The 19,824-nt window shown below is 37.7% G+C and overlaps 1 protein-coding gene across 2 annotated transcripts in view; it reads right to left on the reverse strand.

Moving 5' to 3' along the window:
* The window catches only part of ccdc88c (coiled-coil domain containing 88C), a 61,893-nt gene that overhangs the window by 34,315 nt on the left and 7,754 nt on the right, over nt 1-19,824 (reverse strand). The window contains exon 4 of one of the 2 annotated variants that reach the window (XM_016540964.1): nt 2,270-2,339. In XM_016540964.1, coding sequence (XP_016396450.1) covers nt 2,270-2,339 — 70 coding nt within the window. Of the gene's footprint in view, nt 1-1,290; nt 1,358-2,269; nt 2,340-19,824 lie in introns of those variants that run through there. The other variant, XM_016540963.1, reaches the window with a different exon arrangement.

Below are 19,824 nucleotides of genomic sequence, written 5' to 3' on the forward strand. Positions count from 1 at the left end.
CAACTGTGTTTACAAGGATACTTGCAGAGCACAGTATTTCAGGCACAAATAGACGCAGAAGTGAACAGAATTCAGTGTTCACGTGCATCTGCGTGGCTCTCACCGTGTCTACACCGGACGCGAGCGGCGCGGCGCGACAAAATACAATTAACCCATTATAATCAGTGATGCTGTCTACACTGGATGCGGCACGGCACGACAAATCCCCGACAGTAAACTGATGCAGCGTTCTCTTTATGACGTACTGACACAAAGTTCAAATGATTGTCCTGTCCGTACACCCCGTATCAGAAGGTGAGAGGGTGTTTATGAAGGCTGGAGTGTGTGTGTGTGTGTGTGAGGTGATGAATGAGGAGGTTTGTTCAGCAGGGCGTACGTTTTGCTTTGGGGCACAGTTAAACGTGGTAGTAGGTGATTTAGTGACTATAGTGAAGATACAGCAACTGATACAAATAGAAAGAAAATTAAAGTATGCTGAAAGTAGGGTGATTCTACAGAATGAGTGTTGTCATATACATGTGTGTAAAAAATGAGCAATGATAAGAAGCAATGAATAGCTGATGCTAACTTTTATTATACATTAATATAAACATTCTCGAAACAAAAACCCAGCAGGTTTATTTTTTTTCTCTTTCCACTTCTTTTTTCCAATTTCCTCTTGCACATTTTGATGAAAACAAATTATATGAAAGTAAAATTATTTATTTTCTTATGACATTCTGTCTCCAGGTTATTTAATCAACTCTGTTACTATCATATTTCCCCCTTTTAAAGCAGTGAACTATTTAATAAATAAAAAACATTTTTGTCATAAAGGCAAATATCATCACCTTTTCAACTAGCAAATACTTCAAGGCGTTAAAGTATCCCTTTTTTTGTTAGGTTTTTTAAGGGAATAATCTTAAAATGTCAACCCTGTTACCATGATTTTGTTAGTTAAGAATTGAAAACTGGATTTTGTAGAAGCACCAGCATTAAATTATTTTTCTAAAAAGAACCTTACATATTTTTTAATCTTATAGGCCTAATTTCCAATTAAACTATAATACCATCAACCCTGTTAGCTTTATGAAGGTATACAGTACATGTATCCTAACATGTATTCCAGTTTTATTTTTTTTATATATTTTTTTATTTTAACGAATACTTTAATTTAGCTTGAGATGGCAGAGTGCATTTTCTTAACACATTATATGTCTGATAGAATTTAAAAGTTCACTTAAAATTCACTGGAAAGACACCTGTTTTGTAGAATGATCTAGTGGCTTATTTACAGTGTATGAGCAATACCTGATAATGGGTCCTTGGCGATGGCCAGCACATTGGGCAGGTTCATGAGGATGAGCTGCTGAAGATGCTCCTGAGAGAAAACAGAAAACATGCTCACTGTAAACAGGTAGACCACTGTGAACAGGAAACTCCTACTTACAAACAGACAGGCAGGAAATCAAACTGGAAATGGAAAACATTAGCAGTCCCAGACAAGGCATGTCTTGGGTGGGGAACATCAAAATCTAGCATACGGGCAAAATATGAGCTAGGCAATATTAAAAAAAAAAAAGTTCCATTCAGAATTGAGGGCATAAATGTCTAGATATGTAGGACTGCATGTATGCCCATGTACAAATGGACTTGACTTCAGGCACAATGGCCTCCAGGGTAACTAAGCTCTGCAAAGTACACAAAGGACAAGACCAAACAGATCCAATTGACCAAACCCTTCATTCCAAAACACACTTAGATAAGAGCACTGAAATCAGTGACAGAATTACATACCTGATTTATTGTTTCTGTGCAACTGACAAGAAACTAGCCTATTTTTCAGAATCATTTCTGAAAGCTTTCCCACAGATCATGAGGGGAATCCATATATGTAAATCTTAAAATGTCAACCCTGTTACCATGATTTTGTTAGTTAAGAATTGAAAACTGGATTTTGTAGAAGCACCAGCATTAAATTATTTTTCTAAAAAGAACCTTACATATTTTTTAATCTTATAGGCCTAATTTCCAATTAAACTATAATACCATCAACCCTGTTAGCTTTATGAAGGTATACAGTACATGTATCCTAACATGTATTCCAGTTTTATTTTTTTTATATATTTTTTTATTTTAACGAATACTTTAATTTAGCTTGAGATGGCAGAGTGCATTTTCTTAACACATTATATGTCTGATAGAATTTAAAAGTTCACTTAAAATTCACTGGAAAGACACCTGTTTTGTAGAATGATCTAGTGGCTTATTTACAGTGTATGAGCAATACCTGATAATGGGTCCTTGGCGATGGCCAGCACATTGGGCAGGTTCATGAGGATGAGCTGCTGAAGATGCTCCTGAGAGAAAACAGAAAACATGCTCACTGTAAACAGGTAGACCACTGTGATGGCACCCTAAACATTTGATCTATGTAAAAAGACAACAGTGAGTGGCGAAGAAGGCATGGTTCAAGATGGCAGCCAGCCCGGGAGATGGACGGGTGTCAATATTTGGGGCGAGGACCTAAAACAGGGTCGCTGGTAACGTGGGAACAGGAAACTCCTACTTACAAACAGACAGGCAGGAAATCAAACTGGAAATGGAAAACATTAGCAGTCCCAGACAAGGCATGTCTTGGGTGGGGAACATCAAAATCTAGCATACGGGCAAAATATGAGCTAGGCAATATTAAAAAAAAAAAAGTTCCATTCAGAATTGAGGGCATAAATGTCTAGATATGTAGGACTGCATGTATGCCCATGTACAAATGGACTTGACTTCAGGCACAATGGCCTCCAGGGTAACTAAGCTCTGCAAAGTACACAAAGGACAAGACCAAACAGGTCCAATTGACCAAACCCTTCATTCCAAAACACACTTAGATAAGAGCACTGAAATCACTGACAGAATTACATACCTGATTTATTGTTTCTGTGCAACTGACAAGAAACTAGCCTATTTTTCAGAATCATTTCTGAAAGCTTTCCCACAGATCATGAGGGGAATCCATATATGTATGTAAGCTTTTTTTCACATAAAACATTACATTTTATTTTACACATTGCATTACTTGTATATTACATACATACATTTTCCTACTATTCCATAATGACTAAAAATAGTCCAAGTTTTAAAAACACATGTAGAGTCAATTTTTTTAATTTCCATTCCATTGTGGTTCTTCTGGCTGTTTTTGAACGAAAAAAATCATGCGTAAACCAGCCGGATTATACAGGCCTGATTAGACAGGCAGCCCACTAGCTATTCAATCTTCAAAATATGTAGTTCTGCACATCCCTAGCTTCAACAAACCGAAGCAATGCTGTAAGCAAATGGACACACACTCTCACCCAAACGCATGGCTACACAGTTAATGAGAAAGTGTGCTATCCCATTTGACATCATCAATCCCAGACCCCCTGCTGACAACTCCATCTCCTTCTCAGAGGAGTGACTCCCAGGGGAGGTCTTTGTGTGCAGAGACCAATGGAGACGCAACCCTCATCCATAATAGCGCCAGCCCAGCTGAGGCCAGACCCAGACCGCACTGCCTTTGTCAAAACAGAGGCCTGCGAACATTCCTTTCTTTACTGCTGTCTTCTCACACATGCTCATTCACAAACACTGAGAATACTTCAGAAGTACCAAACCCAAAATTCTCTTTTATGTTCTACTTTGTCCATAAGTATGTAGAGTGCTGCAGCCAAAGGACTTTCAATACATCAATTTGAATGTTTTCTAGTGATAAACAGGTTAATTGGCAGACAAACTCTTTGAATTGTTATGAGATACATGACATGAGAGCATATATCTTCTGATATTATGGACATCATAATAGGTACAAACCATTGTCATGCTTCATTTAAATATATGCAAGCAGAAATGGTATTTGTAAACTACGATGGAGGGATTTTCAGAGAATAATGACTTAAATTCAGAAAACTTTGAATAATCAGTGCACTGATATAAAATTTTGCCAATATAAATGATTCATTATTTTTATACATGATAACTGAACAATTAGTGCTGGGCGGTATACCGGTTCATACCGAATACCGGTGTTTATTTTTGTTATGATATGAATTTTTATAATACCGCAATACCGGTGTATGTCACTTAAACGACGTTCGGAACGCGACACTGTTTGAAAGGGGTGTTGTTTCACTGTTGCACTGTGGTGAGGGAACTAAGCGTATGCTGTATGTGTTACTAAGCGTGAAAGTTCCGAAACTGAAGCTGTAGAACTAATAGAACGTGATGACACAGAAGAACTCATCCACAATATCCACATTGACCGCCACAAATATCCACCGCCCCCTGCCATCAGCTCCCGCGTCTCACCACACGAGCGCGACTTTAGCACTAGATTTAGCAACTTTCAGACCCTTTTAGCGGCTTTTTTTCCATAGAATATTCATACTGACAAACCTAGCGCCTTTTTTGGATAAACCTTAGCTATGGTTCAGTTGGAACATTTTGCCAATGCTGTCCCGCGAACACGAGGTCTGACTTTCCCGGAGAAGTGTCACCTCTCTCGGCGTCTGTTCTGTGCAGTGAGCGGCAGAGAAGCAGCACATTCAGTTGGCCGCACCGCAGCCGACTCGTCAATAAATGAGTACAAAACAGCGTTTCCTAACACCTGTCGCTTACTGATTGTTTGGAATTATAAATATGAGCGTAGTTCGTCTGTTAATATCACATGCACTTTTTTGTTTGTTGTTTTTTTTAGTTTGTTACTCAGATGCAGGCAGTGCGCTGCATGAGACAAAAAAGTAATATAGCCAAAACAACCGCATAGCCGCTCTTTAGTGTAGATGCATGTTGATTTTAATCAGACGATGCCGCGATTATAAATGAGAGTGACTCCTGGTTAACATGTATTAAAAGGGGTCGTGTTACTGCCCAGCACTATGAACAATATTAAAATTCTGTAAAAGTTTGTTGTTTAAATAAATAAAAAAAATATGATCAGTTATTTAAATGTTACGGTCGTTGGCAATATTAAATTATTAGTGTTAATATGTCAATATTATATTAATATTAATATGAACTATTAACTTTTTGAGATTTAGATGATAGGTGATGGCAAAGGTAGTCTAAAAAAACACTAAAAATATGGACATGAGCATATACAATTAAATACATAATACTGGACAATAAATATATCCAACATCAAATACTGCTAAAATAAAATAAAAATTCCAATGTTGAACAAAAAACAATATTGTACCAAGGTGTGGTCATAGGTCGAAATTTTGGTGAAATTTCCCATTATCTACTTTCGGCAAAATTTTGTGGGCAAAATTTTTTTTTTGTATATTGTCACAGAAATCACTTTCAAACCAAGCAACTTTCTGTTCAAGACCACCTTTTACCCAGTGCAAAATCTTCATGTGGAAATCTATTGCCCTCACATGAAACTCCAGAACAAATTCCTGATTATCAAATCAACTTGAAAAGGATTGAAATGAATTTTGCCTGTGGAAATACACTGAACAACAGTAAAAGTGATGCACCTGTAGACATATGGACTATTTTTACAGTTTTGAAATTTGCTTTGTCCTTTAAAGAGTTCAAGAGCCATGGACACCATAGACTAGTGTTGTTTTTGGCGGCCTGTTTTAATTTTAGTTTTAGTCTAGTCTTTGTGTGAAACTAGACTAACATTGTTTGGAAATGAGCAGCATCAACATTCTGCTAAACTTCTCTTTTTAATGTATACAAAAGAAATAAAGTCATACGAGTTTGTAGTAATATTTGGGTAAGAGTTTTCCTTTTAGGTGAACTACTCTTCAGAAATTCACTCTATTCCAAGTCTATTATATTGCAATGCATTTATACATCAGCTACCCTACTCTTTGCATATCAACATGTAAAAAAAAACCTAATGTTTATTTCTTTTCACTAAACGCAAGACAAACCTTAAAATCCACTTGAGTAGTCTTGTCATTCCTGTATTTTCATGACCACTGATGCAAGACCACTTCTGAGATAACTATGCACAATGGAACAAGCAAAGCACTCTGAGAAGAAACCTAAGTGTTTCTGACTGACAGCCAGTCTGGTGTGTATAGTTAAATAAAGGAGCACATTTCAACCTGAGAGGGGGAAAAACTCTCTTTACGGTGTTTGATTCGACAGCTGCACCACGATGGGGTGTGTACAGTAGTGTCACGTTAAGCGTTCTCTCCATAAACACCTCATTCTTTAATTGCCAGTTAACCTGATAATTTCTGCGCTGCTAAATTCAAGCAGGCTAATTACTAGATTTGAGTCATATGCAAGACGAGGAGGCTTTCGTGCCAGCGTTAGAATCTGGTTTCAACTAACAGCTGAGGATGGAAAAAACGATGAAGGATCAGCTAACGCTTCTTGTCTGACAGAGACGGGCTTAGGGAACTTAAGGTGCCTACACCATTTCAGATACATTACGACTGTAGAAACTACTGCAAATACACACAACAAAACAGGGAAGAACTGTTGTGGGAAATGTAATGTCACCACAAAGATAACTTTTCATCATAGCAGATAATAACAAGACAACACCGGCCTGGGCCTGCAATTGCATCATTACTGAAAACTACCTGCCTGAAGTAAATTATTGATGGGCATGTATCATCCATATCACAATGCCAACTAGGCGTTTGTTAAAAGACTCACATATTCTCTCGAAAGGCTGAAACGACTATTAATGGAACACAAAAATTGGAGGAAACTCAAAGCAAAAAGAGCCAATTTTGATTTCACAATATGGAAATATGGGAATGTTGGTTTTGCCGGCCTCCTAAACCTCACTCAGTATTCAAGCGGCATTTTCCTCTGTAAAATCAGGACAACAAAGATAACCTCAGCACCTTCATGCTTTATTACGCAACAGGAACATCCACAAAAATGGTGGTTTGGCATATGTCTCATGAAGTCATTGTGCAACTGGTCAGAATAGTCGGAAAGTTTCATAGAAACTTTCCTGAGGTCATTTCCTCTGTTGCTGTGTGGAACAATGCCTGAACGGTAAAGTAGGACAGGAGATCTTTGGCTCTGGGGCTGTTTTCACTGAGGTACACACTGGTATCTACCCAACCCCTGCTGGGTTCAGCATTACAGGCCAGTGCGGTCAACACACGATCATTATCTATATACTGGGAGCACGAGTCGGCATTCAGAATGTTTTTGACACAAATCAGTCTAAACAACATGAAAACAAAATGAACCTCGTTTACTTTCTTAATAAATGTTCTTGCTCTTATTGTCCATGTTTCATCAGTGCATGTTATTTTACAAAAAAATAAATATAGGCTAGGCCTACGTTCTACGTCATCTGCTGGATGCCACTCTCTCATGAACGTGCATTCAACAGTTAGCTAGAGATTATGGTTTATAAAGTTTTAAATATGGATATTTTCTTGCACAAATGCATCGACTCACTTCAGAAGGTCTTTATAAACCCTCAGAGCCATGTGGAGTACTTTTATGATGGATGGATGCATTTTTAAGTGCTTCAAAATCTCAACCCCCATTCACTGACATTATAAAGACTGGAAGAGCCAGAACATTTTTTAATGTAACTCCGATTGTATTCGTCTGAAAGAAGAAAGTCATATACGTACAACTAGGATGGCTTGAGGGTACGTAAATCATGGGGCAATTTTCATTTTTGGGTGAACTATCCCTTTAAGTTACGTTATGCGTACACTACTGTACACAGGTTTGGAGTCAGTACGATTTTTTAAGAAACTGATCATTTTATTCAGCAAAAATGCATTAAATTGATCAAAAATGGCAGTCAAAACTTTTACAAAAAAAAATCTATTTAAAATAAATGCTGCTCTTTTTAACTTTCTATTCTATTATACTCTATTCTATTCTGTGATGAGACATGTTTTTTAAGCATCAGCATAATAGAATGATTTCTGGAGGATCATGTGACACTGAAGGCTGGTGTTATGATGCTGAAAATTGAGATTTATTAACATAGAAAACAGGCCTAATTTAAATAATAATATCACAGTATTAGAATTTCCCTTGTATTTTTTGTTAAAATAAAAGTTGGCTCGCTGAGCATATGGGAAGAAAAAAAAACTTCTGAACGGTTTTGTGTATTTTAGAGCAATTATCAAAAGTATTTGACGTTTAGTGCAATTCTTAAAGGACTCGGCCCATGAAATCTGGGACTGTATTGATGAATAAACAAAGATAAAGAGAGCTCTTCATCCGAGATGAAAGGATGGAGGGAGAAAAGGGCTGTGGGGGGAGAGACAGCAAAGGGACTGCTCTCCAGTAGTAATAATCAATAGCACAGCAGTGATGGAGCTCTGGCATCGACACACTACTGCCAATCACGCTTCTCCTACTGACTTCTGTGGAGCAGCAAAGCTTAGTGCCTCAAAGAACATCAAGCTTCATTAACAGATTCTCATCTGCCGAATTAGACAATATCAGAAACCAAAATGGTCTCAGACTGTGAGGATGTTATTTTGGATTAGAAATTCAAGTAAATATTTGGATCGATGGTATAAATTCAGAGCAAAATGACTGTTCGTGTTTATCACAATACAAACATGACTAGAATAGGCCAAGCTCAGATGAATAGAAGTGAGTAACAGTATTCAGTGCCATTGTGTTCCATTCTGAGACTGCAGCCAGCACAGATACAGGAATGAGGAAACACAAGAGTGCTTCACACGAGAAACCGGAGAATCTTAGAGACGGTCCCTGCTACTGGACAATAAACAAACTTACACAGAAGGCTTATTTCACTAAACCCATAAACTTGTTTTCAGAATTAAAATCTGTTTTTATTTATTTAAAAAATCTGAACAAATCCTGCATTTTGCAGCATAACAGTGCAACCATTCAATAATAACTGCAAAGCTATTACACTCAGTTTAACACTAGAACCGCCAGAGGTCGCTGTATACCTAAAAGCACCAGCGGGTAAATTTTACCCACGCACATGACAACTGTATTTATATGGCTAAAGAACATATTATTTCACTGTATTATGCCACTGTCTTCACAAAGAAGTGTCTAGAGTCATGCAATGATTATGTCTAGTCATCAACTATATTTTTATCCTGTTGTTTTATGTTAAACAAACTTACACAGAAGGCTTATTTCACTAAACCCATAAACTTGTTTTCAGAATTAAAATCTGTTTTTATTTATTTTAAAAATCTGAACAAATCCTGCATTTTGCAGCATAACAGTGCAACCATTCAATAATAACTGCAAAGCTATTACACTCAGTTAAGGATGATGCGATGACAAATTCAAGCGCACAGCTTCACGTAAATATTTATTCATTTGTTTAGTTATATCATTTATAATTTGAATAAGAGAACAACACCATTAAACTTTGGGTAATCAAAAAATGGTTTTATTTGTTTCTAATACCTACCTTCCATAAATCGCCTTTTTTTTGTCATTTTGACTATTTATGAAGCTGATAACCGCTAAATCAGTAAATGAAAGGCGTTGCCTAGAAATGTACAATGTTAAAACATAAGCAGCAAGAAAATGACAGCGTGAAAATACATGAATTATATAGGTGGGTAAATTTGACCCGCTGGCGCTTATAGGTATAAATGCCCCGTTTTTTGATCTGGTTTTATCTAAATTTTTAACAACATTGGATTGTAAATAGGGCTGCACGATAAATCGCATGCGATATTTAACGCATTTTGTCAGAAAGCCGGTTCTGTAATCAGCAGTAAATCTCCATCAAGTGCTGCTTTCACATTGAGCAGCATTAACTACACAGAGCCGTTGTTCACTGACGAGCAGTGCAAAAAATCGCGCGAATATGAACGTGGTTTTGCGCTGCTCGTCTGTGAACAACGGCTCTGTGTAGTTAATGCTGCTCAATGTGAAAGCCCGCAGGTGATGGAGATTTACCGCTGATTACAGAAGCGGCTTTACTGATAAGATGCGCGTTAAATATCGCATGCGATTTATCGTGCAGTAATTTTAGTAAAAGTCAATGACTGGGATACTTGAATGTTTTATTTTAAATCTGTTATGTACATTTGAAAAACAGCCACGGGTAAAATTTACCCCGTGGCGGTTCTAGTGTTAAGGAACCCCAGTAGAGTGCTTTAGAATGGCTTTCATATTTTTTAAATTAAAAGAAATTTACATTGAGAGTTTTATTTTTACATTTTATTTGTGTGTTATTTTATATGAAAACTAGTGGTAGCAATAAACACGATATTTAAAAAAAAATTATTGATATTGTTTTTATACATGTGATAATACTGTAAATAATCTGTTATATTTGACTGATAACTCTTTTTTTTTCATTTCTATAGGTAGTGATAATATCACAATTGTGAATTCTTTTGGCCACAATAATCATGTAGTGAAAAATCACATCTTTGAAAAAGGTACAATTATAACTACAAACACAGTATATTCAGAAAATATTATTACAAATTTGTGTTATTGGTATTGAAAGTGTATCTTAAAATGCATGAAACTGTTCTTTTAAAAAAAAACTTTAAAACTCACTAATTATGTTTAATAAATTAATCATCATTACGTTTTCAGTGTATGTGAATATTGTAGAACATTTCGTTTTGAGAAATGTGTTTTCAGTAAATGTGTCTTTGCAACTGGGAAAAGTGAAAGTTTAATTTTCTAATCTTACACTGGAGACAAGTGAGGCAAACGCATAGGCTAGTAATAATTGCCACAAGTAAGCTATTCTGTCCCAAAAAGGGGCTGATCAATGGTCATGGTGGTCCTCTTCAGATGAGATCTTCTATGTTACAGTGACCCATATCGCAGTTGTGCCTGAGGGTTCTTCACTGAATATGCAATGGAGAAACCCACAAATTAGCAATATCTAATTCACCAGACCAGGTCATGCCACATGTTCACCCAGGGCTGTGGTGAACATGCTCATATAGAAAGTGTCTATGTCTATTTATGCCTGTTTGTGTTATTGAAAGTGAAGGTCAATTTCACCAAAATTGTGGCCCCATTTCTGTCTCTACTCAGTGTTCTATATTCACTCTAGTGTGGAGTAAACCACACGCTGACCACAGTTTTGTACATGAACACACACTCACATGTTGTTAGTGTGTGTTCATGTGAGTGTGTGTTCATGTACACACACTCACATGTTGTTAGCCAGATTTAAAATAAGCCCAATCCACAGAGTCCCTGTCCAAACACAGCAGGCAATATTAGAACCTAAACAGCTCTTTATATGGTCAGAATGCAATGTTTTCAAAAGCTCCAAAAATACTATGTACAGACATAAATATATTGATGTAAAATTGTTTTAAAACTAAGCAGCAACTACACCATATGAGATAGGATGCACAATTTGGTATCATATTGGTTATGAGCTAATATTAGAGATTTTTGTCAACAGATACGTCACCAGAAAGAAGTCTGGCATATTTACCAGAAGATCATTTTATTACCAGGTCAAAAAATTAATCATATACATGGATGAATCATTCACAATTAGATGTATGACAAACTATGACAAAATCGTGCCAACTTTTATCATTAAAAACACTAATCATTTGATCATGTAAATATAATCTTCAGAAAATGTTAAATTTAATATCCATATTTTTATTCAGTATATGCCAACTTGAACCATTAAAAATAACTAATTTTTAGTTTGCAGAGTTTCATTTTTAATTTAACACTGACCAATAACCAGTAATTTGTGTATCCCTCTGAAGGACATTTCAATGAAATTCTGTTGTTCTTCATGTTTAGAACTGAACCTTTAGTTCTTTTCCACGCAACACATAATATGGCAGTTCCAGTCACATTGTTTCTGATGTAGGATGTGCAATCTGAGTCCCTGTTCAACCTTCTATTGGAAGAATGTGGGGAGTCATAAAAGCTGGAAACCACATAAAGACCAAGACATCAACTAGTGTCCAAACAGCGGAGCATTAATATCAGCAGCTAACAAGTGAGCAAGAGTCCAGGTGAGCACTGCTGCCATGTGACACATCAGTCAGAGGCCATGTCGCCACTTCCTGTTATCAAAAATCGTACAGCCTTTGGGATACCTCCACAAAGCACTGTAAGATCACAAAGGACAGCAAAGCATAATGCACACATGGTGTATTCAGGTAGGTAACTTTTTAAAACCCAAGAAAACAGAATTTCAGAATAAAACCCTTAAATCCTTGTACAAAACATAAGTGGCTTAGAAATGGAAACCTAATTCCTACAGGCTCTGTATGTGTGGACACACCAGCTTTCACTTCTTATTGACTCGGAGGGCAACAGCAGGGACAGAAGGGAGAGAGAGGGGCATTCCAGACTCCCTGGCAACTCTAATTGACCTAGAGTGCCACACCACCTCCCTCTTTCCCCCAATTCTCCATTAAATAAAAGCGGCCTAGTGGAACCTCCCCCCACTTCTGTCCCATTCCAGAGAGGTAGAGTGACCACCACAGCAGCTGGACCAAATCAGTGTAGATGTTCAGATGCTGGGATCTCTGTCTCCAAGCAGCCTAGACTAACAATACACCCCAGCGGAGGAAAAATTGACTTCTTGGCTTGACCAAGGGGGGGGGGGGGCAATCAAGAGCTTGTAACACTCCAAAGAGAAAGGAAAAATTGAAATCGCATCATATGACCCCTTTAAAGACAGCTTGATCTTTGACCAGAGGCCCACAGAGGCCATGTTTGCTACATGTGTCACATTTGGAAGCAACAGATGTCCATCAAAGACACGTGGAAGGCTAGAACTGCTCCATATGGCAGCTAATAAATAGAGAAACCTTCAGTCTGGAGTTATCTGGAGCAAAAACAAGGACCAACAATAGAGACACAGAAACAAAGATCTGCCTTAAAACAATACAGGCTCAGCCATGACCTCATTTATGCAAAAAACATCATATAAAATGAGCACTATGTCTATAAACAAAAACAGGATGATGACGCATAAATGTATAACGGCAACAAAAAAGTAGGGTTCAAAACTTAGGGTTGTTGACTTGTCAGAATGATTAACTTTTTGTTTACTGTTGATGAGGAATATCCAGAAGAAAATACTACTTATTTAGCCAGTTTGTCACATGCCTTAATTTTGTTGCACTAGCACTAAAAATGCAAGTGAAAAAGACTTTAACTCATCATATCATAATTACAACTTCCAAGTAGGACATTTCCAGAAAGACTTCAAGGCATAATCATGACTATTTGCCTGAGTTACCTCATTCAGATTTTACATTACAGTCTTTCCTAAACCTAGTCTCCATATTTTTGCACAGTGAGTGAACTTATGATCTCACTAAACACGTGAAAACATGCTGTGCCAAAGTCTGCTGTAGCAAATTTTCCTCTCTACTAGCTTGGAAATCTTTGGGCAAGTAATTGAACAAGTGACTTGTCACTTTTTGTGTACTTTGTATCTTGTAACTGTTCAGTGCTGGCAGAGACAAGAAAGAGAGGAAGAGAATATGGGATTTGAGAGGGTATGAGTATAAAAGAATGAGAAAAAGAAAAGAAGCCAGCTTTAAAGCAGTCCAGGAGGCTTTCTTTTTGGGTTTCCCACAGCAGCCAGTCTCTGGAGGGGGTTTCCTGTGTTCAGTGACAAACACACATAAAGGTAATGAACAAGAGAGAGTGTATGTTCATGTGTGTCTGAGAGAAATACTGAAGTGACGCATATCATGCAGAAATTAAACAGTGTAAGTCAAAGATGCCTCTAGGGCTGCTCACGCATATGGCAAAAGGGAAACTGTACACCTCTGGGAACGGCCATGTCATCTCCACTGTACGCAAGCAAACAGTAGAACAAAGAGCTATCAGGCTAACTCAAAGAGACACCTCCCTTCTTTCAGAGCCACAGTGAAACCTGTAAAAACCCGCCAAGCGTCTGAGGAACGCCAATTCAACACACGACTGTCCTCGTTTACAGGCCTTGCGTGAGGGTTATTCACAAATTCTACGAATGAGTCTTAACCACATCCTTTTATACAGCTATGGCAGCGAACTGAATCAAACCGTGAAGATTGTACATGCAGTAATAGTGAAGAGAGGGTTTTGCTTTTACAATATTGCATGTGGAACTGAGGAACGCAACCACTTACAGACCAGCGGGGAATGCTCAGACTGTTAGTCTGGCTGAAAAGAGCGGGTGAAGGGGGCAGCCCTCAAACCCAATTCAGAAACAAAAACAGTTGGCACGTCATTGTCTAAGACAAACTTTTAGCCAGAGCTGTGTGAAACATTTTCAAATGAACCAATTAGATCCAAATTCTAAAACAAAACAGCTTTAGCTGGATGTTCTAACATGATGTTATGCATTTTTGCGGTCCACTGCGGTTCATTAGGCACAGGCCCTGGGCAGATCAGGGGCCCGGCAAGGCCACATATCTCATGTTCCAGCTCTGAGAAGAGTCGGCTTACAGGAGCTCATGCTCACAACGACTTGCTTTCCAGACAATAGGCAGGGAGGAACCAAAGTACCACCCCTCCCCTCCCCCAGAGGTCCATTGTTCCCACTGTCTATAGCCCTGATCTCTGTGGTGGGATGCTTTCTGGTTAGCAAACAGTAGTGTTATGCGATATTGAAGAAAAATGCGATATGCGATAACTCATTAAATAATGCAATATTCGGTAAGATAATGCTTAAAGTGCCACGTGTTCAGATGAAACAGTTTTACTCATATTTAGGTAAGAGCAGTGAGTGATTTTCTCTTTGTCTTTTGTTCATGGCCCCAAATATTGCAAGGCGTAGCGATATGCATATTGCGATATGTACATTTGCGATATTTCGATATATTGCACAGCCCTAGCAAACACGGAGTCATTTTAGAGCTAATCTAATTGGGGAGAGCAGAAAGTGTGACACTGGGACTGTGAACCCCAACCTACAGTCCGAACAGATTATTATACATTCTCAATTCCTTGATAAAACTAGGGCAAATCAGGTCAGTGTAGATTAAATAACCTAGTGTTAGGGTTTAGGCTTAAACCTAAATCTAGGCTAAGATGGGAGAATGTATCATATTGGCATTTGGCACTGGAGATCTGGAATCTGGAATCTCTTTCATTACCAAACGCGAGACAGACATTCGCCTCTTGTGCAAATATTTACAGAGTTTAGATCACAAGTCATTAGAAACCTTCCAGTGCCTATCATTGATCTGTGGGATCCAGACTTAAGAGGATGTTGTTTTTGATCTACCCAGGCTGCAGTAGTCCATGTGCCAGAAACAGAGTGATCACATGTCCAAAGACAACCATTCCCACAATCTTGACAAATCTGGTTTAAAATACTGCTTCTCAGATAAATATGAGTGACGCCAACTTGTGCAAAACTTGGCTCCACAATGCCTGGGTGTGTTGGGTGGTTGCCAGGGTCAAGATGTTCTGACACCCCTTTTCCACAAAAATGGTACTGGTACCAGCTCCTGGTTGGGGTGATTTGGAAGTGAACCTGCATTTCCACTGACTTGAGAAGCAACCAATGCTTTGTACTTCATGTGACTACATAAACAGTCTAGAAGATTTTTCAATTTGAAATATTCTTGCTGGTATTCATATTGCTTGGGAAACTTTCCAATCTCTATTCTCCAATGTAATTGGTTCCTGGTTCTGACATGGCTCAGTTTTCATTTAATGGAAGTCTAAGAGATTTGGTTGCAAATCTTATTGTTCACCAGGCAAAAAATTTAAATCTTAAGGCGAAGCAAAGTAAGCACACCTCTCCTTAATAAGCCTCATGATTTCAGCAATCATTCATGTTTCTAGCATAAACAGGGTGGAACAAAAATGCACCAAAGTTTAATACTTGCGGGTGATGAAATAGTACAAGCAGTAGTAATAGCAAGACTTGCCTTAGCAAACACCACTAATTAATCACTAAAATCATATGCATATTCTTTATCACACTCACTTCCTGTGCTGCTGCCGCATGAACATGCTCAGACAACGCGTGTTATTTTACCCTTCATGTCAACAAGCATTTTCCAGTTTATACATCTTTTTTAGAAATGTATGACATTTTTCGACTTTTAGAAATGTATGTCATTGTTTACATGAGCATAAAAGACCAGTCTACAGCCGCCCACTTATCTCACTGGCCTTCTGGGCCATTTCTGTACACAGTGGCTGGGACCACTGTTGACACTCAGACACAATGTAGTTTATAGCTGAGAGAGAAAACACTTTGCAAAAAGAGATAATGTCAGTTCATCTCAGATTTCTGTGTTGATCGCAAATAGAAAGCTCCAGTTATTTCTGCAAATCAATCCAAACTGATGGAATGAGGAAGACAACAAATTGATTAGTTCTATTCATGAATGGTATATTGTCACTAATATTGATTATGCAACAGTACAGATATTTGCCATTGATTATTGGTATTCAATAGTGTGGTTGGTGTTAGTATCAAGTGTTGGTATCTATCTCACTGATGGTTTTTGAAAATGATTTTAACAATGGTGTCCACAGGTCACATTTGAAAAAAATGTAGCAGAAGTCAATCCCAACCATGTAAACTGGTGCAGCAGAAGTATTTGCGAAATGTTTTTGGAAGTAGGCTAACCATTACTTTTCAACTCCATTTGGTGCATCAAAAAATTACACACCTTATGTTGTTGTGTTATAAAATGTTGTTTTTGATTATCAGCCAAATATGGTACTTCAATGATGTGTCAAATAAGGCAACACATTTTCATAGCAGACGCATAAGTGATGCTATGTTGCGTCTGAATGCAAATGTATTGATAAAAAGATACATGCATATTACTTGTGCACATACTGCTAGGAGTACAGCAAGTCTCAACCTCAACTGATGCCAAATTTATTGCACTGTTGTTTACATGTTACATTGTTTGTAATTTTATATATTTGTACACTCATTGTCATTTAAAAGTTATAAAAAATTAATTCTATAATTCAAAAAATTCCTTATCAAGCCATGTAGTCACCATGTCAATATTTCTGGGTAATAAATTAATAAATTATAGATTTGTAGATGGTAAACTTCAGCTAACTATAACATTGAGTCACCTGATTCACTGCTGACACCTAATTTCTTATCAGTGTGTTATGTACTTGGGGCCCAGGTTGTCTGTGAGGGATCACTATAGCTTAGAAAGACGTAAGTGAGAAGATACTGAACAAAGAGTTAATGACCCAACTCCTAAATCATTAGAAGAAAACAAACATGCCTAATTTGAAGCGAGAGAGCATGACAAAAGCATTTCCTTTGGCTATTACACTGATGTCTTTCGGACTGCATTTCAGGGGGTCCTGAGGGTTTCAGTTCTCGCATTACAGTGACCCTTCCCCCATCTAGACCCCCATATGTGGGTCTCAGGAGGAGCGATTAACACAAGATAAAACAACACATCTGGTTCTGTTCAGCAGAGCGCTGACACACATCAGATGCTCAAATGTTGCCTTTCTGAAGTGCATTTCCGGGGTCACATAGGACAGTTTCTCTTGGACTGAAACTGAACACTTTGTGTGTGTCTTGGACAAGCTACATGAGGAAATTGAGACTGTTGGCCAGTTTCAAACACCAAATACAACCCAAAGTGTGTATTCAGTCAGTGCAAAGAATATTAATGAATAAGCTGAGTTTTACCAGGCTGACTCAAGATATCTAACTGAGAGCCACTTTTCTAGTTAAAGTGCTTGGTTAAAAATGCTTTTTATGCCAAGGTGAGGGCACTTCTTTATGAACACAAACTTCTCAGTTACTTATTACTGAGCCCATTGGGTGACCAATAAAAAAACACTAAGTTGAGCTCCACCCAAGCCAAATATGTGGTTAAGGGGGCCTTCCATCACTGGAGGAGTGTGCACTGTGGATGATTACTACATTCTGACACTCTGCCAAAATCTTGCATAATACATAACACTAATCAGTAAGAAGTTATTTTAATATCTCAGCTGCCTACTGCAGAGTGTTCATTTAAAACTGCACAAAGAAAGGACCTGTTGGATGGCAAAAGTAGGGCAGGGCAAAAATACAGGACTATAACCATCACAGATAGCCCCCTCCCCCATATTCCACGTTATTTGCAGTATCCAAACCATATTTAACATGATAAAGTGATAAGCCATAAAGGATTGTCCAAGGTGTTTATGTATCCTAACAATAAATGACAAACATGAATCACACTTGGTTAGGACCCAACACTAAACTTTTACACCCCAGTAGAGAATATTTGGTTATAAGTGTTTGGAAAAAAGAACAATCTACAGAAATAAAATGAGTGAACAAATTATTTATCAACATTTTATTTCGTAAACAAGCGCGAGTAGAAAACCCAGTCAATTCCCAGCAACTGACACACAATCAGTCTTCTTTTTCTAAGTTGGGATGGAAAGCAGTGAGGTCTGAGCAGGAATGCTTCTGAGACGCTCTGCCAAGAGAAAGGGGGGTCAGATGTGGCAAACGCTTACTCAGATGGTGGGACGCTGCCCAGAACCAACCAAACCAGTCAAAAGATTTCAACTCCCAAAACCAACAACATAAAAACCTCCTTCCAGCAGTAATTGTGAGTGAGGACTGTTTTCTGTGAGACCAGAAATTATGAGTCAATGCTACATTTTCTCTAATATGGTGTTGAGAAAGACCTTGTCCTTTCATGTCTCCCTGTTTTCTTTACAATAATTACTATGATTACAACTACAGTCTCTCGTAAAAACTTTCAACCTCTTACAGACAGACCCCCTTCACCCTCCTGCAAACCATTCTCACTCCTATATTATCCCAATGAACATCCATATAAAATACTTTCTAAAAATGTGTTCACAAAACACATCGGTGTGATATATACAATGATTTTAAAATCTGATATTAAAATCGTGTTAATACTAATAATCCAATAATTATTTTCATGTTATGGTCAGTAAATGGCCAATATTAAAATTATTCACTATTTTATCTAAATAAATTCAAAATAAAACATTATTAAATTAAAATACTACTAAAATAAACAGTTTTAATGCCATTAGTGAACATACATATGTACATACAGTATGAAACTGAATATTCATCATGAAATTTGCTAAACAGAACATTTAAAATGTTACTAAATTGCCATTAATAAAAAGTATAATGTTTTTAAGTTTAGCTTTGGATGGCATAAGTTATATAAAAAATGTAAAAATGTAAATTTCTAATATTGGCTGATATATATCTGATATCTATCGATACCTTTTTTATGAATTGTAACCAATATAATCATGCATTCCTAGTATGTACGAAGGATGAGTGAGGAGGGTCAACTAGTCCAACAACCAACTGATCAGTAAGGGAGGTCAGCAAGTAGATTTTTCTTTGCTTTTAAATGTTTTTAGTTCAAATATCAATAGGAAACATCTCTGATTGGTGGCTGGCAGACATGACGCTAAGCCAGCTAAATTATACCCAGTGATTTAGAATTTATATAGGTTTACACATCCCTTACTGGCTGCCTTCACATAATAATTAGGATCAGAAGTTTAAACAGGCTTGACGTAACAGAATCTCTTCTATGCAGATAAAAATAAGGCGCCCAGCTACCCACAATTTCAGTCACATCTGCAGACAGGTTTAAACCCCACGACACCAGAATCACCACCTTATGTCTGCAGAGACCAGCTGCTGTCTGGCATTTAAAGGGGTCCTATTATGCTCTTTTAAAAAGTCTTGATTTTGTTTTGGGGGTGTACTAGAACAGGCTCTCATACTAGGATGTTCGAAAAACACATTATTTTTCACATATTTTACATTATTACAACACCTCTCTCCCCAGTCTGGCATGAACGGCTCGAATAGTTCCTGTATCAAATAAATACAAATTTGCCTTCTGAAATATGAAATGTGCTGTGATTGGTTAGCTGGGCCAGTGTGTG

The sequence above is a fragment of the Sinocyclocheilus rhinocerous genome, unplaced genomic scaffold (genome assembly GCF_001515625.1).
Source record: "Sinocyclocheilus rhinocerous isolate Xijiao unplaced genomic scaffold, SAMN03320098_v1.1 scaffold1419, whole genome shotgun sequence".
Lineage (NCBI taxonomy): Eukaryota > Metazoa > Chordata > Actinopteri > Cypriniformes > Cyprinidae > Sinocyclocheilus > Sinocyclocheilus rhinocerous.